We start from the raw sequence: 27,822 nt of genomic DNA, 5'->3' as shown, positions 1-27,822 counted from the left end.
GGCGGCGGAGCGACGGCGGCCTCAGCCAATGGCGACGCGCCGTCCCCACCGTGGGCGGGGCGGGCCGGGCCGGGCCCCGCCGCGCGAGCGCGGGGAAGTTTCCTCGGGGAGGGCCGGGAAGGAGGCACCGCCATGGAGGAGGCCGAGCCGAGCGAGCGCAGCCCCTTGCTGAGCAGCGGGGAGCGCGGGCGGGCAGCCAGCAGCGCTTTCCACGGGCGGCGGCTGGCCTGCGCCGCCGTGCTGCTGGCCGAGCTGCTGGAGCGAGTGGCCTTCTACGGCATCACCTCTAACCTGGTGCTCTTCCTCAACGGGCCTCCCTACGGCTGGGAGGGTGCCCAGGCCAGCCAGGCCCTGCTGCTCTTCATGGGCATCACCTACCTGGTGTCGCCTTTTGGCGGCTGGTTGGCTGACGCCCTCCTGGGCAAGTTTGTCACCATCTTGCTCAGCATGGCGCTCTACCTGCTGGGCATGCTGGCCTTCCCCGTCATCGCTGCGCCGCACACCCGCCAGGGCCTCTGCGGGGACATCCCCTTGTTCCCCATAGAGAACTGCTCCTCTCCAGCGGTCAACGCCACCATGGCGCCTTGCTCCCAGGTGGGGGCCACCCGCTACTGTGCCACTGCCACCTTCATCGGACTGGTCCTCGTGGGGCTGGGCGTCGGGTCGGTCAAGGCTAACATCACCCCTTTTGGGGCAGACCAGGTCAAGTATTATTTGGCAGCTGCCAAATTGTTTGCGGGTACCAGTCTGAACCAGGGGATGGCTGTCAGTCATGTAGAGGGGCTTGCTTTGGTGGGATGGACAGGCTGCCTACTGATTCACATCTCTGTAGGTGTTAAGTCTCAGAGGGAATCAGATCATCCAGCTTTATTCCCTGTGTAATGCAAGCTGTTAAACTGTATCCTGTTTGATATAATTTTGGTGTTTGTGTGGTGTCTGATCTCTTACAACCCTTGGTTTCCTGGTATCCCTGCCTTAGGTGTGTACCTGATTTGGCTAAGCCATCACCATCGTGGGGAGTTGGGCTGCATACTTAATGGACGCTAAGTGATTGTTAATTATCCTCCATTGTGGAGTTTGTACCCAGTTAATTTGACCTCAGAGGTCATCAGGTGAAATATCCGATACACATTTTAGCTTTGTCAAAGATAGCATGGTCCTTCTAGGACAGTGGTCGGAGGCCTTTATATCCTGAAGGATAGAGAACAAATATTTTTTTTATGGTTTAGGTATTCTCTGTGTACTGCACTGTGCCCTTGAGTGATACTTTTGTGCAGGCCAGTGTTGCTTCAGATGACAGGTGAGAAGGTGCTCACAACATGGTAAACATATTACCTGGGCTGTTCTCATAAGACACGTCCTGTCAAATGACCTTATTCAGATCCACTTCAGTGATACCATTCATTGGATCATCACTGCAGAATCAAGTGGCTTTACAGAAACTATTTGAGAGACAGCTCATAGTTCAATATCAACTGGAATGCACAGTTGCATGTATTTTTTTACAATCTTATGCTAAGTTAGTATGCTGACTGTGGATGAATTGGAGTATAATTTCTGCTTTACAAATTGAGAATTTCAGATGATTAGATACTGAGCAGCTTTTCTAACCAAACCGTTCTTAATGACAAAGCAAGGAAAATACCTCCTATCCAGTTGCATGTCTGTTTATTGGCCCATTGAGTTCTGGTTAGTGCAGGTGTCAGAAATGCCATGAAATTCTTTGTGAGAGGTAGGATCTACCATAACATCTTTGCCAATCATACCTCTCTTTGTTGTGCAGTTTACATTTGTCATTCTTTGGCATTTCATATATTATAAATTCTGTAGTTCTGGGTGAAAGGCAGTATATAAATGTAAAACATTATTACAGCCTAGGGTTGTGTATCCCCAGTGTATTGGTTCTGTTTAAGCCAGCATGAGCCCATCAGGTGAAATAGCTTTAATATGACTTTATCTTGTAAGGTGTTTTTCAAAACTGACTGCTTATCCCCAGAACACTTTATGAACGTTAAATGTAAGAGATAAATAATGGCAGGAACAGAGTGAAAGAATAACCATTGCCAATGGAAGTGTAGCTGTTGTAGCTGGATTTTTAAAGGTTTTCCCCCCAGGATTTCACGGAAAGCAGTTTTTGGCTAGGCTTGCAGATAATTCACAGTGATTTATGTAGGGTGAAGCAAAAGAAATACTCCTTTCTGGTTCATAATAATCAGTAGAGCTCTGCCGAGGACTGACTTTTTCCTTTTCTCTGTTTTTCTGGCTTATCTATTGTTAAATATATTACAGGATACCACTTACCTTGTTGTGCAGTTTTGGGCCCTCTTGGGTGCCTTCTCCCTGCATAGGAATGTAGCAAACTGCTGGGTAGATGGATATATATTGCTGAGAATAGAGTCTGTCTTGCAGAGTCACATTCTTGGGAGGCTAGAATAAAATGCAAACATATTTTGGCTGGATATGTGCTGATAAGATTTGTCCTCTTTCCCTTGAATATGGAAAGGAAAGGAAAATACGAATTGTGTATCATGTACTTTAGCTGACGTGAACCACCTTTCAGATACTGTTTATCATATTTTGTTGCGGATCTCTCAAAAATTACCATGTAAATTTTTCAGTTTTAACAGATGATCTACAATTTGGGTGGAGAACCCAAATATAACAAAGGGGTTTTTATTTATAAGAAAAGAATCACTATGTGGAAAATGGAAACTAAATTCTAATACCTACTTTCCTCTTAAGTTGAAAAAGATGTAGTTTCTTAATTTCTGTTACATGGATGCTTTTAGAAGTGCTGTTACAAGTGACTAAGTAGGCTCCGTATAGAGTAACTTTTGCCAGTCAACTTAGCAAAAAACAGTTACTGCAAACTAGGTATAGACCAGTTTTACTTAACTGTGTTTATAAATAAGAGACATTTTTCTAGAAGTTGCAGATTGATCCATCGTAGAGGTCTAAATCTGAACTGATGGTTCTCAGAATAGCGTTTATAATCATGTGATATGTATAACCTGGTACTTTCCAGTTCCCCTTTTAAGTGCGAGTGTTTTGCAGTCACTTCCTGTTCTGTGTAGCAGTTTGTGACTTTTGGTAGTTAGGAAACAATATGACTGTCCCTCATTATTGTGAAAGCTGGTTTAGCTTCAGCATTGAAGCCAACATTAGTAGTAGACTAGTATCTAGTACTAGTCTAGACTAGATCTAGTATCAGCTCTAATCATTGTTCTAATTATAGATTAATCTGTTTGGGGTTATGGTGGTTAGAGATGCTAGTTTTAACCCACAGTATATTTTCTTTCTGAATTGTCATCATAGTCATTAAATGTATCAGTCCATAACCTGACAAAAATCTTCAACATTTGTTAAAACCATCTTTGTTACCATAGCATCGCCAGAGGCAGGACACTATTGGAAAATGATGGTGTAAAGATGGCGTTAGAGTGATTTTCAACCTTATTTATTTATTTATTTATTTGTAGAACTTTGATTTTCCAGCCTCTGGGGGAGGGTAGTGGACCATGTAAAAGGAACCGAAGGTCACTAACTAACTGCAAGTTACTTTGTTGTTGTTGAACTTCTTAGGAGACTGTGGATGTCTAAGACTGCAGGTAACAGTTTGAAAAGTGAAGTTGTGGCAGTCACATTGGCAGTACTAATTTGTTTTTGTTTCCGAGAGAAGCAGAATAGGTATGACACCAGTGAGAGTAAGCAGATTTGAAATGTGTATTGGCCAAATTTTAGTATAAAAATTTGAAATTTTGTAGCAACTGAGTACTACTGTATAGCTCTATTACTGAGCTCTCTGCAGATGCTCGCAAAGAATAACTGGTGTCTCTAGTGATGGATTAGAAGGTCAGAATTCTGTAAGAGTAAATCTGACTACAATTGCGCTTTCTTTTGTAGGCTAAAGAGAAGGGCAAGCTTCTATGTTTTCATCCTTGCTCTGTTGTGTGTCTGCTCACATAGTTGGCTGGGATAAGTTTGGGGTTTTTTCTTACATTTGTCACTTGTGACTGTCAGTTGATTGCAGGAACAAATAAAAACTGCTAATGTCAGTAACTTTTAAATAATCTTTTTCCTTTTATGTGAGTCAAATAGGAGGTCATAGCTTTGGATCGGTCATGATGTGAAGGAAGAGAGAGGGAAGATTATGACATACTAGAACTCTGAAACATTGGGGTTTAGGAAATACTTGAGATCATTAGCAGATGATGTCAGAAATCAGATGTCACAGTGGAATGGTAGGCATCAGATAGGCATTAGCTGTGGCAAAAATAAGAAATCCTGTGCATATCCATTTCTTTGAAACTGACCTACCTGTAGAGAGCTAGGAAATTACTATGTGACAAAGCAAAGCATCTAAGCACAGGAACTATGGAGAAGCAATGATGTTTGTATAGATTCCCGGCTCTTTACATAAAAATCAGGAGACTCTAATAGAATCTTAATATTTAAGCTGTGTGATATTTTTGGTTTCAAGCTGTACAAACTGCTTTGGTTAGTATTTGGATCATCTCCTAAGAAAGTTGTTGTTGTTGAAAAATCCAGGGGAGGGATAATTCCGCAAGTGATCGTCTTTCTTCTAAGTCAGAATGCAGTCTAAGTATTAACCTTAGGGACAGCTGTGCTGTGGAAGTTGCTGTCGCTCAGATATTTGTAATGACTTTTCATCAGGTGTTGTAATTAAAGATCTAGTTACTCTTTCTCTCTTTCTTTTAGTTGCGTTTAAAATTTTGTTCAGATTGTAAGATGATAACCTTATATCCTAAATGAGTTTAGGGAATTGCAGTGCAGAGTTACACAGCCGATGTGTCCTCTGCTGAAAGTGGCTGTAAATAACCTAATGATTACACAATTCTCATAGCATTCCAAGCACTCAGGATTCTTTATCATGAAAACTGTGGTCGTAATTACATCTCATCTGACCGTAATCAGCCCAGTATGGGTTTTGTATTAGAAATTTTGATTTTGAGAACTATTCCTTTACTGTTTTGAAATCCAGTGCTGCGTAGATTCCAGTTATAAAACTCAGAATGTCACTGTGCTTTTCTTTCTGCATTTGGATTAACTATATGTAAAGGATAGTTAGCGGAGATATCAAGAAAAATACCTTTTGGACTGTAGAAAAATCAAGTGCTGGTTAGATTTTCTTTTGCAAAAGTTATGTTAGATGTCTTGAAAGTAGCAAGATTATTTTATTTCCTCTTCAGAGGCCCACCTGAATGCAGGCAGCATAGACATGTGGCCAATGACTGACAAAGCAGCTGTGACCAGAAGGCTTAGAATTGCTCATTTCCTTCATTTCTTTGTTGGTGGGGTTTTTTTGTGTGGGTTTTCTGTTTAGTTTTTTGAGGGGGGGTGATGGGCTGTTGGTTTGTGGTTTTTTTTTTTTTTTAAATTAAATTTTTCCATATAGTTTAAAAGAGGAACATTTAGGGCAATTGGGATTCTCCCTGTACACTACAGTAGGTAATTCTGTATTTTTATTGAAGTAGAAACACTACTGGATTTTTCCTTGCTGTTCTTGGAGGATGATGTAGCTACCCCATTTAGTAGGGAAAAAAGCTGTGTGAGGTTTGAAGAATGTGCAACAATGAACTGGAGGCCCAGGACTGGATACAGTGGGAGTTGATCTAAATAAGTGACAGCTGTCAAACACAGGTAAATTCTGTGGGAAATGCCTGAATCTGAGCTCATTTGCAAAACAGCGTGTTACCTAGAGCAAATAAATTGTGCATATTAGATACTTGCTTAATGTTCATCTGAGTCAGGACGCCTTTGAAACAGTTTTACTGCAGTGTTTTCACTCAGTGATAGGAAGCCTTGCACTCTAGCCATGGCATTCACTGCTATTGTTGGCATTTTCCTCGTGTAAGGGGTTTGACTAAAACATGGTGAATCTAAGAAGGTAACATTAAGCACTACTGTTGTTTTTAAGCTGTTTTGTTGTGATGGGGACAAAATCTTTTAAACGTACCTATTTTGACTTTCAGTGCAGGGATGTGGAACCCTTGGATAGGCCATGGGATAGATTTGATCCAGGACCCACACCATACTTGTGCCATTTATGTGCATCATTTTGCTGCTACAGTTGCTGGTAGGATGTTAAGGATATAATGAAGTTGTTGGTGCTGGTACCACAAGGAGAGCGCTGCTGTGCTTGAGCACAGATGAAATTGAGCAGAGGGAGTGATAGATTTTTCTTTCTGCTTGGGTGATTGAAAATAATGCAAGCATAAGGGGGAAAAGGAGAATTCCTGCAGTTTTTTGAAAAATACTTGTCCTTGATAAAAATAAAATAATAAAATTCTAACATGGTTTTCTTCTTCTTGGTCCCTTGTTAAAATGTAGCATCTACTTACAAGAGAAACCGATCTATTTTGTGCTGTCACACAGCTCAAGTAATAGTTAGCAGGGGGAAACTTTGAGTAGTCTGCTGTAAATGTAATAAAATTAATATTTTGGGCAGCTGATTTGATGTTTGAAAGGAACCGCAAGGACTGCCTTTTAAGTCTACTGTGTTTTCTGGTTTTGGTAAGATATCACATCTTCATAGTTTGTCCACTTTGACAAGATATTCTACCAGCTAGTTCAGTGTGATTTTTATTGTTAGTAATGTTTGTCAATAAAATGACATAGTGCATTTCAGACATGGCTGTGATGTGATTTTTAGTGCCTATATATACTTTGATAAGGAAGCAGAAAATGGATTCTTTTCATTTTAAGTGTGTGGTGTGTCTGTCTCTTGAGCATTGCATTCCTTTTTGCAAAGCTCAGCTGCCTTCTGTTGTTTCCTGGACCTAGGTAAAACGAGTGAGGCTAGTACAGGGCAGGTTCAAAACAGACAAATGGAGGTGGTTCTTCCCACTGTGTAATTATCTGGGGAACTGTTTGCCACAGGATATTATGGATTCTAAAAGCTGACCTGGGTTCAGAAGCAGGCTGTATAAGTTCATGGAGAGGAGATCTGCTGCGTTTATGAAGTAGACAGAAGCCATCCTAGGTTCAGGAAGTTTCTCAGGAGCTAATGGTTGGAGGCTAGATAATACTTGATAGAAGCATCATGCTGTGCTTGCTCTCTCTTACGTTTATCAAAGTTTGCTTTGATCTCCGAGTTTTTCTTTGGATAGACGTGAGCAAGGTCATTTGTAAGAGGGAGGATGGGAAGTCATCTTCCTTGAAGAAAGTATAAGAGAACTGAGTCTTTATGATGAAGAGATGGAAACTTATAAAATAGATTGCTAACTCTTCAAATAAGTTGGAGCACTGTGTTTATGATGTAATTGTTTGCTAATATCCTGCTTCCATTTGGGGTTTAGAACAAATTCTTAGGTTGATACACTACTGCAGGTGACGACTGTTAAAATTAGGAAATGAGTACCAAATTGAAACTGGAAAGGCAGAATTTCTTGGGTTTAGGCTCCAAGACTGTATTTGACATGCTACCTGAATGTCTAACAATGCTATTAACTATGCATAGGAATAGTTAATTTCTTTTGCTAAGCTTGGTTAAATGATACAGATGGGTTTGTACACCACTGAGAAACTTGAAGCTATAAATCAGAACTGACAATATTAAAAACTTATTTCAAGACACAGGTTACTTTTCATATTGCAAACTAAACACATCTTTTGAAGTTCTGGCAAACGAGGAAGGGAAACTTGCAATAAGAAATAAAAAACAACTGACTCGACAAGGCTGCTGCGTGGCACTGGCTTGCTAGTCACTGTTAATGGCCTTTCAGTCATAAAACAGTGACAAATATGGTATTATGGATTCTTCTACAGACTAGTTGATCTTTTTAATGTATTTCAAGTTTTATCTTGCATAATTTCTCTTACATCACATCTTATGAGTGATGCCGGGTTCCTGTGACTTAATTACAAAACATGAGGTGACTAATGGTAGGCAATAAGAGTGATGGTGAAAACTGTACAGGATAATTCTATAAACCAAGGATGTCTTTACTTTCACTGGGGAGAAACTGGGAGCTTCAAGGAGAAAAATAGCACTATGAACAGTGCTGACTTAACAGAGAGATAAATGCTTACTGGGGTCTTGTGACATCTCAGGCAATTTAATTTATTATTTTTTTTTAAAGGTCAGAATGGCAAGTCTTCAGTTTATGTTCTGATGAGAGCCATTAGGACTGTGTAAAAATTTGAATTTGTGCTTTAATTACCAAGTAGTCACCTGAGGCTTAGAGGATGGAATATGGTTAACTGTTACATGTGTACAGTTGGAAGAAGCAATTGTTGCGATAGTACTAATACATGAATTTTTAGGTAGCTTAACTTTTTTTTTACTAAAAAATTAGTTATTTCAACTTCTGTGTGGACTATGGGACACTAATCTGAGTGAGCTTTGTCTAGAGAAATGACCAAATGAGAGACAGTGCTTTAGAAATAATGACAGCCTTTATGGGACAGCAGTGTAGTTTAGTATTGTATGACTTCTATCCCTATGCTGAACTTCTGCTGACTTCAGAAGGTCACTGATATACTGGGGGTAGCTCGGCAAGGTGTCATTTCATCAAATACCATGCTAAGCCCAAAACACTTAAATCATTTCAGTATGACTCTAAATTAAACCTAAATTCTTCAGTGCATTGAACTTGATTGAATTCTAATTAACAGGCTTTATTTTTTTCAGGAATTGAATGACTTTTTTTAATCTCTTCTAGGTCAAAGATCGGGGTCCAGAAGCCACAAGAAGATTTTTTAATTGGTTTTATTGGAGCATCAATTTGGGAGCTATTCTCTCTCTGGGAGGCATTGCATACATTCAACAGAATGTGAGCTTTGTTATTGGATATAGTATCCCAACAGTTTGCATTGGGATTTCATTCATGGTTTTCTTATGTGGTCAGAGTTTCTTCATCACAAAACCACCTGATGGTAGTGCCTTCACAGACATGTTTAAAATTCTTGCATATTCTTGTTGCTCAAGAAAGAGACATCTGGAACATTCAACTAATAGGTTTGTAATGAGTTCTTTTGTATAGTCTGAATTCAGTGAATCAGTCTAAGAGCTGGAACTAGTTAGTTCAAACTAGCTGGCAGTAAGTCACACTAGAAAGTACGCTAGAACATGCAATTTTGCTTTGAGAACTGGAACTGGAAAATTGGAGTCCTGGAGATGTTTTCTGGGAGTTCTGGGATGAGAGGGGCACATTTTGAGATGACTGGATCTCCAACATGGAGATCAAGTCTGCTGTTTTCACTTGAATGCTATGTCTTGCCAGTTCAGAGTTTCTGAAAGGGTAACGTAACCTAAGTATGCTGCTTTTAAGCATTAGTTAACTTTTCTTCTCTGCTTAGATACGTTTATGGGATATCTTCTGATTCGAAAAACACTATCATCTGTATTTAATGTTGTAAGTGGTTTGATGGGCAGACAAAACGTGGGGTGGCTTCTTGCTTTCCAAGTGGTTACTCCACTCTCAAGAGATGCCCATGGAATACTGGTGGCTGAATTTAGTAATTGATGATAAGAGATGTCAGGTGCTTCCTGTGCAGCAGGCTGTATTCAGATTGCAAAACAATGCAATGAATTAGAATAACCTATATTTTGTGATACTGTTTCTTAAGTTGTCTGTATTGCAGTGCCAGTTATTTATGCATGGTGGGGGGAGGATGGGAAATAAGAATGTCTTTATAATGGAAGTTTTAATAATCAGCAGATCACCTGGTGATGATCCATTCTGGCCTAGTTGTTTTGCTGTTAAGAGTAACTTATTTTGAAACTGCATGAGCTTTTTATAAAGAAGTGCCACAAGTCAGTTTTTGTTGTTGTTTAACTAAACATTTCAAATTCTTTTCAAAAGCGAAGGCCAGGGAGTACTTCAGCAACCTCACAAGCAAAGCCTGTTTGAGATGGCCAAGCTGTCTCGTGGGGGACCATTCAGAGAAGACAAAGTAGAAGATGTGAAAGCTCTTGTTAAGATTATCCCTGTCTTTTTGGCTTTAATACCTTACTGGACAGTGTACTTTCAAGTGAGTAGTTCCATATGATTTATTTTATGTGTCTAAAAACCATAATTCCTAATGTAAGAACCCTAACTTCCACTTCTCCCAGCTGCATTTGAAAGGTCTTGGGGCACTAGCTTCAAGTTGCCGTTCTGAAGATTACCCCCTCAGAGCAGTTACCTGGAGCAAACACACAAAAGCTTTTGGGGGGAAACTGTTCTATAAGGTTTACGTACAGTTAGCATTCAGTAGCTGTGATTCTAGAGAAAATGAATATTGAAGAGGAATTTTCAGAACTCTGGTATTGACTGTTTGACTTGTTTAATACCCATGTGTTAATCTTAACTACATTTTTTTCACACACCCGGGGTTAAAAATCACTTTAATAATATTATGTTAGCAAAAATACTAATGCGTTAGGGGTTAGAACATTGCAAACTCTTTTTAACAATTCTTTTTGTTTTGCTATATTAGCATTTTACCTCTGGTATAATCTTTGTTAATTATTAAAATTATTAAAAATGTAAAAATATCTTCCTCTCAGTACATCTTGTCTAAGTAATCTCAACTCATCTTTCCTAATGCTAGATGCAGACAACATATGTATTGCAAAGTCTCCATCTGAAAATTCCTGAAATATCAAATGACACCAATTCTATTCATACGGTAAGTACGTCAAAACAAGTGAAAAGTATGTTTTCTTTAGTTGAGATTCAAAATAGGTAAGTATTGTACAAAAATTCCAGAAAGTTAAGGTAGTGGCTAAAAAGAATCGATGGCCACAGACATTAGGCATTTAGAAGCACGATGCATAATACAGAGATTTTGGCTTATCTACCCATATATGGAATTCACACCATCCTGTTTTGGATGTATTCAGATAATTTTCACTGCTGTAATTAAGTGTCTTTATCCTTCAGCAGACAAAGTATGATCTTTGAAGAAACCTTATAAACCTATATGCCCTAAGTTTTCAAAGTTATAAGTAGTAAAGAAGCATCCCTACAAACTCAGTAGGAATATCCATACTTAACTGAAACATTAGTATTAGCAAGTTTGGAATCTGAGATACATTTGTAACTTAATACTGCTTAATCAATATTCACTTTACCTTGAATCAGTTTAGCATATTGAAGGAAGTTGTTCAATCAGTATTTTTCAAGAAAGGCTGGCATCGTGTAATTGCAGAAACGGTACTGAGAAATAAAAACAAAAAGTATGGATGTAAGTTATTAACAAGCTTACTAAATGTTCTTTAAAATTTTCTTCTGTTTTATTAAAAATTAATATCAATAAAACAGAATGGCTTCAGTCTTTTTTTTACAGATCAAAAATAAAAATGCTTGTACTTAAATTTTCTTTGAACTTACTTGAAAACTGAGCTGCTTCTGAATCACAGGTGAAGGCTTAAAGGAGGCTAGTGATATTGGCTAAGTAAGCGGCATTTTTCACAGAACAATCAGACATTGGAATAATCTTCCCAGGGAAGTGGTGGATTCCCCAACATTAGACACTTTTAAGATTCAGCTGGACAGGATGCTGGGTCATTTTTTCTAGACTGTGCTTTTGCCAAGAAAGGTCAGACCAGGTGATCCTTGAGGTCCCTTCCAACCTGGTATTCTATGATTCCATGATTATGAAGAACTGAAGGTTCACATTTTGTTAACTCTTGTTTTTGAGTTCAAGATCATCTCAGACATCCTGGACTGATTACAACCAATCAGTGAATTAGGGCTCTCGTCTGCAACGAGAGGTGCATGCCCACCCTGTGTTAGAGGCTGAGGGCTTGGGTTATTGAGATGGTTGCAGTGGTCAAGATTTGTAACCTTAAGGGAATCTGGTTGTCTTCTATAGCTGTAGCTTTAGAGTGTCACAGGCCCCTCGGTCATCCTGGATAATTTCTACAAAATATTAATCTACTCTAACCCTGAGTTTACACATACACAGAAACAGTTTAGTATCAAAAACTGAATCTGCATCTGAAACACACAGATCAAGCAGTGCTTGTATTTTGGGTCAAAGAGTCAGTGCGATGCATAGTACAGTATCACACTGTTCTAAATACAATTTTAAGAAATAACTCCAACCCAGAACATTTTTATAAATACTCCTGTACTGTCTTGGTTTGTTAGCTCAGAACAGATGGTAAATATTATTAAGCTTGGTAGGAATTGTCTCATTCATACAGACGGGAATCTTATCCTCAATTACTGAGTCTTGCAAATGAGAAAGGGTGCATGTTTTGCATGATACTCTTTGTTCATTTGACAAGCGTAATTTAATTTAAATGTAATTTTGTATTACATTAGTAAAACTCTGTTTCTACTGTTTTGTGGCATGTTTCTGATAGTTCTAAGCCTAATAATAGAAGATCTACAGAACCTGGCTATTAAATATTTTTCATGACTGAAGCAGGAAAAAAGTTTAATTCTGTCAGACTGGAGTATATCACTGGATGCACAATAGTGCTAAGGACTAAGCACTGTCCCTAAGGCCAGTGATTTTTTTTCCATTAAACATATTTCAGGATGTATACAAAAAAATTCAGATATTGCAGTAATGTTATGGCCATCTCATCTTTCAAAAGGAATTCATATAGTTTTACTTAGATAGTTAACTTTTGTTTTAACAGAAATTAATTCAGAGTAAGGACCTAAAATATGAGCTCTCCGAAACTTAGAAATCTTAAATAAATAAAATCCTTTGCAAAGCATTTTTGCTAAGTTCCACATTCTGTTTTCTCAGAGTACTCTCTTCATCTGCCCAGTAATTTCTTATTCCTCATTTTCCTTGGAACTATGTGAGGTATTATCTGCTTTTGTGTAAAGAACCTTTTTGCTCTGAACACTTGATGTTCTTCAGTTCCAGTGGAAAGCACCTACACTCCCACCCCCCCAAAAAACCCCACAACCCAACACCCACCTCAGCACAGCTGGAGATGCATCTTGAAAGTCAGAATATGCAATACTGTTGGAGTTATTATGGTGAGGAATCATTTGTGCTTCTGAGCTAACAGAGTTATGAACTGCTAAATTAAATGAAAACCTGAATAGCTGAGTGTTTCTTTAGCTTTTACACACTCTTATTTTTCTTTTCCCAGTGTCTGTCAGTGCACTGTGGTTTGTTTTCAGTGTTTCATGAAAAATATTTTTTTCCTTTGTTAAATAATAGTAAAAATCAGCCCGTAAGTATGAAATTGCTAACTGAAGTCATCTGTCCTTTCAGTTTCCAGCAGCCTGGTTGACTATGTTTGATGCAGTGCTTATTCTGATCCTAATACCCTTAAAAGATAAATTAGTGGACCCCATTTTAAAGAGGAATGGCTTGCTCCCATCCTCACTGAAGAGGATTGCAGTCGGAATGTTCTTTGTAATGTGTTCTGCATTTGCTGCAGGTAAGAAAAAGCAACTTTGAGATCTACTTACAGAGCTATTTATTCAGCTACTGACAACAGCATTTAAAAAAACCCCTTTCTGAATCTTTATTCCAATATTCAGAAATCTTTTTCATGGGGTAGGTAGAACGTAACTGCATGGATGCAGTTTCCACAATGAAAGAGATTTTATCCAAAAATCTTACTAAACTGTTTTGAATGTTTGTGATAAAATAGGGCTACTTTTCCTGCCTGAAACAGCCTTCAAGTGTATACCTTGTAAACCAACTTGTTAGTTAAGGTTTTCACATAGAATGTTACTTTTTATTTTGCTTGTTAGAGGAGAACTATTTGTTTTCTGACCATATTTTCTCAAAAAATGCCAAACAAAGTGTCCAGCATTTGGATATAAGGCTGTTAGTCCTCTTAAAATAAACTTGATGGTATTGTGGAAGTCCATGTTGTCTGATTTATTAACCATTTATCTTGAAGTTGAAAATTTATTTATCCTGAAAAAAAAATTAGTTCAGCAATAAGTATGTTCCTTCATATAGTCTGACTTCCAAGTGTTAGAAAAGTGAAACTTTATCTAAAATCCTTTCCCTTTATCTGAAATAATAAAGTTAGGTTATGGCTGAACAAGAGTTTCTTCCCACTTTGTTTTTTTTTTTTCTCCCCTACCTTAATGTTCCCTATTGTTTGGGAATTACTGCAGTGTAAAATAGCTTAGCCATAGCATGAAAGGAAAAAGATGGCAGCTCTGTTCGAACCATAAATCAGCTGCTTTTGAGATGATTTAAAGTTGTTAAGCACTGCTGATGTGGAACTGAACAGCTCTGAGCAATGCTTCATAGAACCTATAGCCTTCACCTGGTATCACTGTAATGAACATATTGATAAAGCATTATAGCCTTAAATAAATTAATTTCAGCACTTGTAATCTCCTATATTTTAGAGAAAGGGACACTTTATACGGCTATTAAGATTTTTCTCAATGAGAGAGATAATTACCTTATTAGGCCAAGGTCACTTTGTATGTGTGCAAGTAAAGTTCTTAAAGCAAAGTCATTTAAACTTAAAATAGGAATGTTTCTCTTATTCCATATTACTTACTGCTACCAGCAAAAGAAGATGATGTAAAACAGTTAAATGTCATCTCTTTAAATAGAACCTGCTGGCTCGCATATTAGTGAATTCAAAACTAGCAATAGCTGTCTTTATTAGTACTGGGGAAAACAGGCATATCGAGCTAGATAGCCGAGTTGGTGAATGGCTTCATATAGCAGAATTCTTAAAAATTTCAAATGCTTTCTTGTTTTCTATTCACCTACAAATATAATGCATGATTTTGTTGGGTTGATCCTCCCCTAACTCTTCCACAATAGAAATGAGAAGGTGAATTTTTTGGGGGGTTACATGCAATCTGGTTGGAAAGTTTAACCTTTGGGAGTAACTTAACATCCCTTCATCATAACATGAATTTAAGAGCTTCAGTTGTGACAAATTTGGGGTACAGGAAACTTTATTTATTTCTAGCAGGGGGAAAAGCTTCTTTTGGTTTATATGTTCCACAAAATTTTTATTTTCTCATTAGATGATATTTATAGAAGCCATATTTTCATATTCTTACATTACTTCCAACCATTTCTGCCTTAGAGAGAGATACTGATTAAAATCTTAAGTGTATGAAGATGTTAATATCTTAACTTGCAATCTTGGAAGTATCTTAATGATTTGTTTGTGCCATATGTCCATTTTAACTTACTTATCTAACTCGCATTAGGTCTGGACACTACTTAGGCTGCCTATTAGATTGTTTAGATTATTTTAAATATCTTATAAACTGTGTGAGAATACAACTGATTAGATTTAATGAACATCTGCTGTGCTTCATGCATTTTATCGTAAATTCTGAGCAGCGGTATTTAAGGTTATTCAACTGGAAAGTCTACTTCATTTATAGAGTTTAAACAATTATAGCAAGAAGTTAAGATTCTTTTAACCACTAAAACTGTAAGATTAAACTTGAAGCTTGTCTATCAAAGTCTAAGAAAGAATCAATAGATTCTAGATTCTGAAGTACTTTGAAGATAAATTTATGGCAGAGTTTGATATATGGTAGCTATGCTCCTATGTGGCTAAATGCCTCCTAAATCTGCTTATGTTGGGAAGACTAGCAAACACATTAAGGATCACTAGATGTTTTGAGATGCAATAATTTTGTGTTGAATGTATATGAATGAAATTATGTCTGAGTTCTTAGCTGACTATACTGCTTTGTTTACATTTTAATTAAGTTCCATTTTCAAATGTTTGTCAGCTATATTAAAACCAAAACATCAGGAAACCCAGTTTATTTTAATTACATCAGCTTTTCATAGTTCAGAGGGCACCAAGGTGGCTGAAGAGCTAAAGAAAGATACCGAACAAGTGAGGAAGGTAGAGAAAATTGTGGCGGCCTGGCACCAAGAGGTACTAAGTTCAGAACAGTCTTTACCTCAAAACCAGATGTCATTAAGGAAAACACTTTTTCAGAAACATTTTTGTGCCTCAGGGTAGCATTTAAGCAAACTTGAGTAATTCTAACCTGTTTTCCTCTCTACAACTCTTGTGTCTCAGAAGATTAGACTGTAGAGCTGTTGTGAGATTTCATACTTGAATAGATTCTGTACTGCTCTGAATGAATAGACATGGGTTATACAAATGCAGCTTTCCAGCCCTTTCAAACTACGTTGTAAGTCACTGGTTAATGTGTGTTCCCTCAGTCTGGTTTTCAGAGCTCTGGCTCTGACTCCCTACAACGATGAAATACAGTTATTCTTAAGAATGTGATTTCTAGAACTTCTTGATTAGTTATGGCCTCACCTACAGTCTATATATAGGGACTACAGGGGTCTTACCTCATGCTTTCTTCCCAGCTTGGGTCTCTTGCCATGACCAGGACTAATAAGAAACTGCATGTCACGGTATGAGGTGGTTGTGGCGAACATCAGTCATTTCCCTTGGAACACTGTCACTTAGCAGAGAGATGTTGATCTGGTTGGCCCCATCAAGGTTTGTATGTCACAGATTTGGGAAGAAACAGGAGAACAGATATTAAATTGTGCATTAGAAATTGCTTGTGCTTGTTTATATGAAAAGTGCTGTCAATAACTTCAGTCAACGTCATATTAAATGTACGTGTCATCCTTTGGCTGCCTGTAGGAAACAAAAAGCTAGCAGTGAGGAAACCGATGTAAGCACTTGTACATGGTATGATATCCATGAAGAATCACATCTGTCATCTAAGCCTTGTACCATTTTTTTTGTGCAACAGGAGTGATATTTTGTGACCCAAGATTAGGTCAGATCTTGGCTCAGTAAGTAGAAAGAGACCAAAGCTGACAGGCACTAAATGGGAGGCCATGTGTGTAACACCTATTATAGGAAGTGGTGTCATTGGCTCAGCCTTGCTCCTCTGAATTTGTGATGAATAAATCCACCTTATTTCCAAGGATATTGAGAGCTCTTCTACAGAGGTCCTTTCTGGGTGAAGCAGGGAGTTTTATTAACTATGAGTTATTCTATGCATTTTATATAACAGTGAGGCAAATCCTTTCATCTGGGCAACTTGAACAAAAACCCAACAGCTTTATTTGATGTTCACTTTCTACTCTAAACTGTTACGTTGAGCGAGCTAAAAACTGTTATATTTTGCACTATCGTGTTTGTTTTTCGTTCTATATGAGGTGCTTTCTATGCAGTGTACTGCTTGTAAATCAAGCTCTAATGAGCTTTTGGATCTCTTGGGATGATAAGTGTCATATAAATGTCATGATCATATTCATAAAGGGTTTTCATAGTTCTACAGGACTAGTGTAGCCATTTTGATAAGCAAAATGATTTCTAATTTATTAATTCTATGGTGGCAGATGCAATGGTTCAACGCTGCAAAGCAGTAGTTTTTGAAGATGAGATTGTCTTTAAAACACAGGTTTTATGAGAAAGCTCTCAGCTAATCCATCTGGAAAAGAGTTAAGTATTTGTATAGTTATTGCTACTGAATAAGAATATAATCACTAATTCTATAGCGGAAGAACTATATGTCTTGAAATAACAATAGCAAAATAGTCTGAAATGCTTTACGTTAGGAAATAAGGAAATACATATTCCTATTTTATAATTTGTAATTGCAATGCAGGATTGAATCTAATTTAATTCTTAAAGTGAAGAAACGGTATTTGTGTATTAGGTCAATCTTTTTTTCCCCTCCCTCCACGTAGGAATTCTGGAAAGCAACAGACTGAAAATTGTAAAGGTTAAAACAATTAATCAGACAATTGGAAATGTTACATACCATGCTGCAGATTTGCCAATATGGTGGCAGATTCCTCAATATGTGCTGATTGGATTCAGTGAAATATTTGCAAGTATAGCAGGTAAGAGTCTTTATGTGTTTTAAATCTGCTTTCATATCTATCATAAATGATGGATTCTTAGAAAATAAATATTTACTTCTCAAAACACTATAAATAAGCTGTAATGTTCCCAAATACAATATCATATAATATAACTTAATATAAGTGGCAAAGCACACAATTGTCTTTCACATTTGAAAACTGGCTACATAAGAATATGTTTTCAAGACTGAATTTCAAGCAGAGCAGTATTTAAATATTTGCGTGTCATCCAGTTAGCATTGAATATTTGCAAGCCCTAATGGAAAACAATACACTCTTTCAATATTGTATTTTAAAGAATAGTTTTACTGAAGTATTGTTTCCTCTGAATCTTCCTTTGTGTTGCAAATAAAATTTGTGCTTTGTAATTTTTTTGGCTTAAAAACTAAGCTCACGGTTTAGAAAGCCAATTAGTAAGTGGAAACACCTTTCTGAGGGAAAAAGGAAGAAGTAAGCCATCTTTAGAAAGATTTAGCACCAGTTTAAATTCACGTTACTTGAGTTCTTACATCTCTGAAATAAGAAAATTTATGTAACAATCTAAACTAGGGGTTTTTTTTGAATGTTAATAATGAAGTAGCTATTTTTTATACAGTTTTATCTGCTTTTATTTATAGATCAGTTTTTCTATAGCTGTAGTACTTCAATGGGAGACTAGGAAAACTGAAACACTGTTAAAATCTTGCCTTTCTTGAACAAATGCAAGAAATTTTACATTTCTTAATACTGTTCTGTGTGATCTAGTGGACAGCTGTGTGATCATATTGATTTTTAAGCTGAAAGTGAAGTGGGAGGAGGGGATGAATAGAACTATAAAATCTTATTTTCTGCTCTGCTTCGTATATGTGCAGGGCTCATTAGCAGGAAGAAAGCACAGGCAATTTATCTGTTTTCACTGTGGTACGCCTAACACTGGTTTACTATGATTAAACAAGTGAAATGCTATTGTGAGTCTTTTAGCACAGTGTTTACATATCTAGTGCTTGGGAGCAATTACCAGTAACAGAAACCTTTCACGATCATAAAGTAGCTATTCTGATACTACTTACATCAGGTTGCTCTGCAATTCTATTTAAAATATTGGAACTCCTCCAGTGACTTGACTTTAAAAATAATTTAGTATTTGCTTAACTATAGTTGCTTATTAATGTGTTGAAATATTGTTTCAGAATATTGAACTTTGGAGATCATCCATTCAAACTGGCATTATATATATCTCTTTTTCTTCGATTCCTTATGACAGAATTTCCTGGTTTCATTTCCCCTGTAGGAGGTTACATTCATTCCTCACGCTGGGCAAGCACAGTGGGTTAAAATGAGATTCTCTAATTCTGTAAGATCTTGCTGGCGGTATACCCAGCTCTTACGTGGCCCATTTGTTCCCCTCTTTGTGGAACAGAGAACTTCTACTCCATTGTGTTTCTGGTTACATGTGTTCTACCGTCACCACAGTTCTCAGGAAATAAAGCAAGGTGGTTGGATTGCTTGGCAAGTAGAAGAAAATGTTGGTTTGGGTGTTGTGGTTTGTTTTTTTTCTATCTGCTCATTTTTTCTAAGCTTTTCTTCCAACTGTCTGGCATGGGATTTCACGTGATTGGAAGAATTAGACATTTCCATCGCGTATTAAACTCTACCTTAGTTATTTAGTATGTTGGAGGAATTTTTTTTTATATCGTTTTGTCTTGTTTGTATTTGTAGTTTTGCATTATGCATTCAAATGCACCACCAGTGTACTCTTTCCTTCCTGGTGGACGGTAGGTTGATGTTCCGCATCAGGCTGATGTTGGGGGTGTTCCATTTGCAATGGGAATGCGGGTCCTCCAACACACAGTTAGCCCTATGCACGCACACAGCAGGTACCTGGAAACCAGCACCTCGCACAAACTCTTGTGACAGTAAACACTAAATTTGGACATAAGGTCCTGCTGGATTGCACGAACTGAAATCCTAAGACCCAAATCCCTATCCCTAAGACCCAAAATGCTAAACACTTAAAATTCTTAAATGGAAAGTATGCTTTAGCAGTGCAATCAATATGCATCCTTTGCTAGAGGACGTATCTGCATAGTCATTGCTGTCCTATATTACAGTACATTTCATTATACGTGAACAGTAGCCAGCACAAATCCTAACATAAAAATCTAAAGGTGGAAGTCTTCTTTAATTGAGTACTTATTAAAACTAAAGCTGTATTGAACATTTTTATCAAAAGAGTAAAATGAGTTAGTTACTTTTAGTTACAATTTTAGGGATTGTGCCAATTAATTCTGCTCAGATAAACAGATGACTTATCAGAAATGCAAGTGGTCATGCAAAAGTAAATAATTTTCTTCCCTCTTACACATTCTTGTTTCAGTTAGGCGCTGTTACTAGTTTGTGAGTGTTCGCAAGGAAAAAATAACAAACCTGTCTTGCAGCTAGTGGAAAGGTCAAGGACTCAATGTATTCTCTGTTTTTTGAACTCCAAACTGAGGGTTGGCTTTTTCAACTGCTTTAGTGGACTTCTTCATTAGAAGTCAAATTAGCTGACACTATTCTTATGTGATACTCTGCTGTTCTGCACTTGCTGGCTCTGTACCAAAAGCTTTGTAACTTCAAAAACTTTTGGTCAATGTTATGAAAAATGCAAAGGCTTCTTTTTCTTGGAACCAGAAATTCTATGCAGATCTTAATTGCTGTATGTATTACACTTTCATTTCATTTGTTTTACAAAGAGTTTTTTCCTGCCTCTGATTGTTATCTAAACTGAATTCTTAGTATCTTTAAGAAGGCCTCTCAAGACTTAATAGAGTATACTTTACCAATTTGATATTGGAAGTTGATAAAGGCGTCTATTGTACTATGAAATTCAGCTTTAAAATAAGCAAAGTGTTAATGGTTATAAAACTATAATGATTTGGAAATGTTTATTGTGAACCAAAAGGGACTAAATATCTTAAGAGCAGAAACATACATTTGTTTTTTTGTTTACTGCAAAACTAAGCATATTCTTATTAAGCCACATTAGTTACGCTTGAGGTACCTTTAAAAAGATGACACACATTGCATTTATCTTTTCTATTATTCTGTCAATCCTCTTAAAGCACCCTTATTTAACTGGAATCGTAATCTCACACGACAACACCAACTAGAGGGTTTAATTTCAAAACTGCTTGTTTGAGGTAGCATGAAATTGTTATCAATGGCTGCCAGCAGGCAAAAATATCTCTGAAGGCAAAAAGAAAATTTTATATTCTTTATGGTAGATTAAATATTAGGGTTGCTGAAAACAATATTCAAGTTTAGAAATGTGCCTAAATAGGTTGCAAAAAGTGCATAGTGTTACACCCATTTTGGTTTTTGTTTTGAGTCTTAAGATCTTTTTCCAGCAGTAACACTCGCATCCAATATATCTGCAAAATGAACAAGAGAAGTGGGCCAGATCCTTTCATGTTATGTACTTGAGCTTAACTTGTACAGGATGTACAAAAGCCTGGTGACCAAAATGTGACTGATACTCTGGAGACTTGTGGTAGCTATGATAACTTAACAAGAGCTTAAAAAGCAAGCTACTGTATCCTGGGAGAGTCTACTTTTTTTTTTTTTTTTTTTAAGTGAGATTGGTGCGATAAATAATCCTTGAAAAAGCTGAATTATTATATTAGTGGCAAAGCCTAGAAAAAAATTTTGAGTTTTTAATTCTCCCCATCCCCATCTGCAGATGTCTCTCCATCTCTGTAGCTATTCTCTTGTTAGTTTGAATTTACAGGAACTCAGACAGCTGAGTTGCACGAAGAATGTTTCAGTTCCTTTCTGGAATCACCAGCAGGTTGCTGTTGGCCCATTCTAACATGTTTTGCAAAGGAAAAGAGAAGCAGTGTGTTGGTTATCAGAGATTTCCCAGGTGGCAGTGCAGAATGCTGTTAGATCAGTGAGAACATACACTTCTGTTTCTTTTACAAGAACAAAGTTCAGCCCTCGTAACAGGCAAATTGACCTATCTGGCTTGAAGTGTTAAGCCTTTTCTTGAAAAGAAATGTCAGTGTATTTCTATTAAACTCTGTCTAGAGTAGCAAAAGTCAAATACCAGTAAGGGTGAAAATAAAGCATACCTTTATTATGCAAGACACAAGATTTGTGCCATTTTCCAGTCTATAATGCCCTCTTTGCCAAGAAAAATGTTAGACGAGGTAGCATTAATTTTCAGTATGAAGCAGACTGTTTTGAAACAAGCATTTCACCTGTCAGAGGAAAAGCTCTGCAAAGAATGTAGTTGACGGTCTCTTGTGATTAATCCCATTTGATTTTTGACAGTATTATTATTCTAAAAAGGAGAGTTAATCATGGGCATTAGTCTTTGCAAAGCAGAGCCCAACCCAGTGTGTTCAGTTGGTGCTAAAATTCAGTAGGACAGATTTTCAAATTATGTCACTGGTATGTTTTTCTTGGTTTTATTGGTTAAAATTTGAGTGAGGAAACTTTAAAGTTGAAGTCTCATTTCTGCAAGCCTTAAAAAGAATAGGCCAGCAAGCAATGAGCTCAGAGAAATCTAGATCAAAATTAAATTAAAACTAATTACTGCCTTCCCAGCTACAATTAATTTCTCTGTCTGCACATTCAGAGATACAGACACAGAGTCTGTGCGAAATAAATGTTCATGGTCAATGCAAGAGTGACCTTCTGTTTCCAAGTACTTTGTTCTCAGCAGGGAATGCCATGTGCTTTGTAAATACTGCACAACAGATAGGCAATGTGGAAACAAGTGAAATGGGGAGCAAGGAACTTGCCAGGTTAGAGTCAGTTTAATAAATTTCTGTGAGGATAATTTTGGACAGAAAAATGAATATGCTGCCTCAGAAGATTTCTTGATTTTACACATGTAATGTTAATAAGATCAAAGCGCATGTCTCAAATGTTGTCCATTTAACGGGTTGATATACTGATGACCTTTAACAGGGTTCATAAAGCAGTTAGAGGGAACTGGGAACTGATAGGGATTCACCACCTTAATTCCCTGTCTTCTGAAATCCAAGGCTAATTTAAGTGTTTAACATACCAGAAGAAGTATACATCTGTAACTTCTATAACACTAAACTAGAATGAACTAGTGTTTCTTAGATCTTCCAATAGCATTTTTTTTAAATCTTTTAATACAGGTCTAGAATTTGCATATTCAGCTGCTCCCAAATCTATGCAGAGTGCTATTATGGGGCTATTCTTTTTCTTTTCGGGGATTGGATCATTTGTTGGCTCTGGATTGCTGGCACTAGTCTCTATTAAAGAAATTGGCTGGATGAGTAATCACACGGATTTTGGTAAGTTATTTTCAGTGTATTCATAGCCTATAAAGTAGTCTTCCTTCAGAAGCAGTTAAGCATCAAACATATGGAACTGTTGAATCTTAGCACAGTTATTATTTTAAAAATATAAATTTGTCTACCATGTTGTTAAAGACAAAGTTTAATCTTGTGTGTAAGTATGATGTAATGTCACTATGCAAAATGATACATTGTCCTCATCAAAGCATGGGCAACACGCATGGAGTATTTTGCTTCTGAAAGGCCTGTCAGTTACCTGCTCAGCTGTTACTCCATTTCATCAGTAGAAATTACTTATACATTTTTGTATTTTAGTAAAAAATATTTGAATTATGCGTGGAAGAAGAGTATATTTGATATAAAGTACAGAAATTACTTTCTGCAGTTATGGGGATGTACTTATCTCTCCCTTAGTGATTATTCAGCTTCCTAGTTTCAAGAGACTTCATCGAAATTACCATGAGTTAATTTTGCATTTCTGTCTGCTCGCTATTTATACTCTTAAAGTCCAACGTATTGTCTGCTTTGTATTGCCAGTTGAAGTTAAAATAATTATTGGCACCAGTAGGTGGCACCTTGAGAATTTCAGAAAATTATACCATCATCAATGGGCTAATTAGTTCCAATAGAAGGAGCATGAAAAGTTCTTAAAACATACGCTAGACCTACTGTGTATACACAGCTTAAAAGTGCAGCCTAAACTTTAAATTTGGTATGAGAGAATTTGCCATTAAGCTTGATTTGCATGCTACCAAAAAGTAATGTTGTTTGGAACAGTACACATGCCATAAGTTGTTATCTTTGGTTTATAAGTTGCTCTTTAAAAAACTGCAAAGGATGACAAGTAGCCTTAACTTTATGGAAGTGTCCTCACCAAATAAAAATTTAATCAAATTCAGACTTTTTTCCCCAGTCAATTTCAAAATTAGAACAGCATCTTTTTCTGCAATTCTATGTAGAGATAATTCAGTTAATAAGGGCTCAATAGGAGGATAATAATTTCATACAAATTAATACATGTGATATTTGATGGTGGTTTTTTAGCCTCTTGCCTTTGTTTTCTGAAGCAGCCTAAGAGAAGACAGGACCTAATATTCTCTCTGTAAAATATTTAGGTTGTGCTAAATATATCCAGAGTTGGCTAGAACTGGAAGATGTTACCCTTCATGACTCATTGGTCATCTGTTTTGAATAGGCCACTCGGCTCAGTGGATTGGCCTTTGGACAGCTGTCAGAACTGGATATTTCTACTTTTCTTAGTCCAAAGACTTGATACACAATCGAGCCTTCTCAGCAGCTATATGTCTGGCTCAAGGTTGAAGTGCTCTGTGGGTGATTTTGATTTGTAGCATCCGTAGTTGCTGCTGTTTTAACTGTTTATATCAGTAACTGTTTATAACTCAATTTTCATTTGGTATAACGTTATTGAAAGTTAACAAATTCATATCTAAAATCTGCTTAGGTCTTGCAGGGTAGGAATTGTAAGGAGGAGTCTTTATGAATCATGACTTCTGAATTTTTCATTAAATGCTATATAATAACTATAAGCACATGCACGCACCAGGTTTCTGCTATTTACGTTCACTCATGATATCATTTGACTGCCTCCAAAATCTACTGAGAAAGTTTGCTCTCTGCTGGCGCTTCAGTGTTGATTGCTGCCATTGAAATCATTGTTATTTCTCTGACAAAAACGAGATTTCACAGGTTTAATATCCCATCTCATAAAGGATAATTACTACTCTTTAAACACATCTGCTCTTGAAATGGAGATTCACATGTATATTGTATTTTAAATGTCAAGGCAAGACTGTTTAATTTTATTGCATTTTATTATAAGTTACTTTAATTGAATCCTAAGTTTCAGTAATTAAAGTAATTTAATCTGAACATTTATAGGCATGCTGCATGAACAGCTTGTTAGGATCGATGTATACTTCACTATTTTTACTCTCTCTAACCTTTTTGATAATCATAATGGTCCAATTGGCTGTGGCTCATGTGGCATGTTGGAAATGAGCCACAATATATTGTTCTTGGAAGTACCGCAGTAGTTAGTGCACATTTCTTAATAGAGGAATAATGTTTTAGCAATGAGCTTTCTTAATTTAACATTATTTCCTATGATACAAATCACTAATTTATAACAACTTTGAGGGAGTGTCAAAGGTGAATTGAACCAAAAAGAAACCACGTGTAGTTTCATGAATTCCAAGCTTTGTTCCAAAAGAAGGCTGAGAGAAAATCTCAGTAATTGCTTTCCTTATATCTACAGAGTTGCCAAACTCTTTCCTTAATAGCATTCATTTTTTGATTCTTTTTATTTTATCTTTGACTTAGCAGACAAGGGAGGTACAGGCCTCCAGATGCTGAGAAACTATATAGCATTAATCAGGGCTGAAAAGGCTGCTGGAGAGGACTCTCCAGTATATATAGTACAAAAAAAAAAATAATCATACTTTTACCTGTTTCAATTAAGCTGTAGAACATAAGAGACTTTCTTTTTTTCCCCTTGACTAAAGCCTTATCACTTCACTATAGTCTCCAGGCTCCTTGAAAGCATATCTAGTGAAGATGGTAAAGGCTTTAAGTTACTGTCTCTTAACAATTTACAGTCCAGGGCTTTATTTGCAGAAATTTCATTTTCAAGTCCATTTAGTGGCCACTGCACAGGGATGTTTTCTTTTTTTTTTGCTTTTGAAATGAGTTGTTTCGTCAAAAATTGATGTGATCTCTATTACTTACATTATGAAGAAAGCAAATCATATATGAAAATGCACATTGAGATTTTTGGCTGTTTTATCTGAAGTCAACAAAGTATTGCAATTTTGCAGTATAAGAAACAAGACTTAAAAAAAGAAAGGGGGGGGTGCAGGGGGGAAGAAAGGAAGATTATTAGCTTTTTAAAATTGTTTTGACTCTCATGAAGCATGCCTACCACTATACGTGTATAGTCTTTGCACAAAATTCTTACAGTGGTAGGAGGAGCTTCCAGCAATTTTTGTAAGAAATCATGCAGTAACAGCATATCAGCTTCTTCAGGGACATCATTACTTGGTTTAAGGCATTGAAGCACAAAAGAAAACAATCCTTGTACTGTGTGCATCTTCCTCCAAAGTCCCAGCTTTTGCTCTGGGTAATTAAAAATGCAGCTATGCTGTCAGATGGAAATGTGATTCGTTTGGTTTTGCCCATGTTTTGCAGAAAAGTCTTCACTACTTAAGGTTGAAGGGATTGACTTTTTTATTTGTATAATCTTTATTAATGTTGGGTTTTTTCTTCTCCCCAATTCTTTCTAGGTAATATTAATGGCTGCCAATTAAACTATTACTTTTTTTTGCTGGCTGCTATCCAAGGAGCAACCCTCTTGCTTTTCCTTATTGTTTCTGTGAAATATGATCATCAAAAATCAAAGATTAATGAAGTGTCTGCCAATGGGAGGATCTGATGCCTGTTACAGAGCAGACTTTATTACAGCAGCACACAATGAAGTGGCAGTGCACCCTGAGACTGCGAGATCTTATGTTTTCTCCAGTGAGACTCTTACTAGACTTGCATGTTACAAGAGTTCTCGCCCCTGCCCCTGCCCCTTCTCATGTACCGTAGGTAAGTGCCTTATGTTGGCGGGGCTCGTTTCTTGCACTACGTCCTGGCGGAGGACAGACACAAATCTTGGAAGTGTATTAACTCTAGGCATTCAAGTTGCTCTTTGTTAATTGTGAGATGTTTACTTAACTCCAGAAAGTTGGGACACTTACACTTGGAAATTGGGTATAATGAGTGCTACGTGACACGGATTATTCCTGACTGAGAAACTCTGCTTAGTGAAGAACAGTGGATCTAGAGAAACACTCAACAGTCTCAAGCCTACATTGAGGACACAGGAAAGAAAACATTTTACAGAAGCCTCAAGTAGTGGTTACAAGAATAAGTTTTCAATCCTGAGAGTCATTTTGGGGAGAGAGACAGGGACAAATTAAACTGCAGATTAGCTCAAGTTAAAAAGAAATGTAGTTTTATAATTGACCTTTCACTGGCAGTGTCTCAAGGATTTAAGTCCAAACTTGCAGCCAAGAGTATCCAATACTGAAGACTGAATTGTATGTCACAGTAGCTTGTCGTATAGCTGCTGTAAGTTTTGGTGCACAACGAACACTTGTTGGGACTGAGATGGTTTTACTTTGAAATGTTTTTATTTTTGAATCTGCATTAGATGTATTAGGACAACATGGAAACATACATCTTTTGACAAAGTTCAGTCTAACGCTGTTACTTCCCTAAGGAATATTCTAATATTTGCAGAAAGAAAACTGAGATTGAATTCTCAGAAGATGAATGCGCAATAACAATTTAGAAGCCTTTCAGCCAGTTCCTTCAGTCTTGTGTCTTACTTCTAGCTAACATGCTACAGGGTTTGTATCTTTCAGCAACACATTCCTATAGCAGAGCAAATAGTTTCATGTTCAGCCTCTTGAATTTTAATGATTCTAACAATTGTACTTAAGATTGTGTGCAGGCTGGTATGGAAGATGCAAGGAATTATGCAGAAAGAAAATAAAAACTCAACTTTTTATTAACGTGTTGAATTTTTATAGTTTCCTTTGTCTGCATTTAGATTGTTAAAATGTCCTTCTTTTGTACATGGACATCTTTTTAATGAGTTTACAAAATAAAATGAACTTCCATGCTGTGACTTTTGACCCCTTGTTTCTAGGTGAATAAAATTATACTACAAATATTCTGG

General features: G+C 37.0%; 1 protein-coding gene and 1 long non-coding RNA gene across 4 annotated transcripts in view; one reads left to right on the top strand and one right to left on the bottom strand.

Annotated features, from left to right (window-relative positions):
- Positions 1-71: 71 nt before the first annotated feature.
- On the top strand, positions 72-27,771 carry SLC15A4 (solute carrier family 15 member 4). 3 transcript variants are annotated; one of them, XR_008469165.1, is made up of 8 exons: positions 72-702; positions 8,685-8,980; positions 9,828-9,996; positions 10,558-10,635; positions 13,195-13,363; positions 17,605-17,760; positions 19,052-19,253; positions 22,917-23,044. XR_008469165.1 is itself a non-coding variant. In XM_054219673.1 (8 exons), exons 1-8 carry the CDS (start codon positions 133-135, stop codon positions 26,524-26,526), a joined length of 1,746 nt encoding a protein of 581 aa, XP_054075648.1. In that variant the 5' UTR covers positions 72-132; the 3' UTR covers positions 26,527-27,771. The 3 variants fall into 3 exon arrangements, 1 of the variants encoding a protein (XP_054075648.1); XR_008469164.1 differs by having other exon boundaries at positions 19,052-19,285; positions 22,917-22,950; XM_054219673.1 differs by lacking the exon at positions 19,052-19,253 and adding an exon at positions 26,378-27,771 and having other exon boundaries at positions 22,917-23,075.
- The window catches only part of LOC128917089 (uncharacterized), a 46,224-nt gene continuing 34,666 nt past the window's right edge, over positions 16,265-27,822 (bottom strand). Inside the window, exon 3 of the long non-coding RNA XR_008469166.1 lies at positions 16,265-16,378. This is a non-coding gene — a long non-coding RNA (uncharacterized LOC128917089). The remainder of the gene's footprint in view (positions 16,379-27,822) is intronic.

Source organism: Rissa tridactyla, chromosome 13, assembly GCF_028500815.1.
Source record: "Rissa tridactyla isolate bRisTri1 chromosome 13, bRisTri1.patW.cur.20221130, whole genome shotgun sequence".
Taxonomy (NCBI): Eukaryota; Metazoa; Chordata; class Aves; order Charadriiformes; family Laridae; genus Rissa; species Rissa tridactyla.
This window is presented reverse-complemented; position numbering and strand designations above follow the sequence as displayed.

What these genes read in the sequence shown, in the direction of transcription:
- SLC15A4 (XM_054219673.1), top strand. Translation starts at nt 133, where the DNA reads ATGGAGGAGGCCGAGCCGAGCGAGCGCAGCCCCTTGCTGAGCAGCGGG. An exon ending in CCCCTTTTGGGGCAGACCAG is followed by an intron (nt 703 to 8,684) that starts GTCAAGTATTAT and finishes AATCTCTTCTAG; the next exon opens with GTCAAAGATCGGGGTCCAGA. An exon ending in CTGGAACATTCAACTAATAG is followed by an intron (nt 8,981 to 9,827) that starts GTTTGTAATGAG and finishes TCTTTTCAAAAG; the next exon opens with CGAAGGCCAGGGAGTACTTC.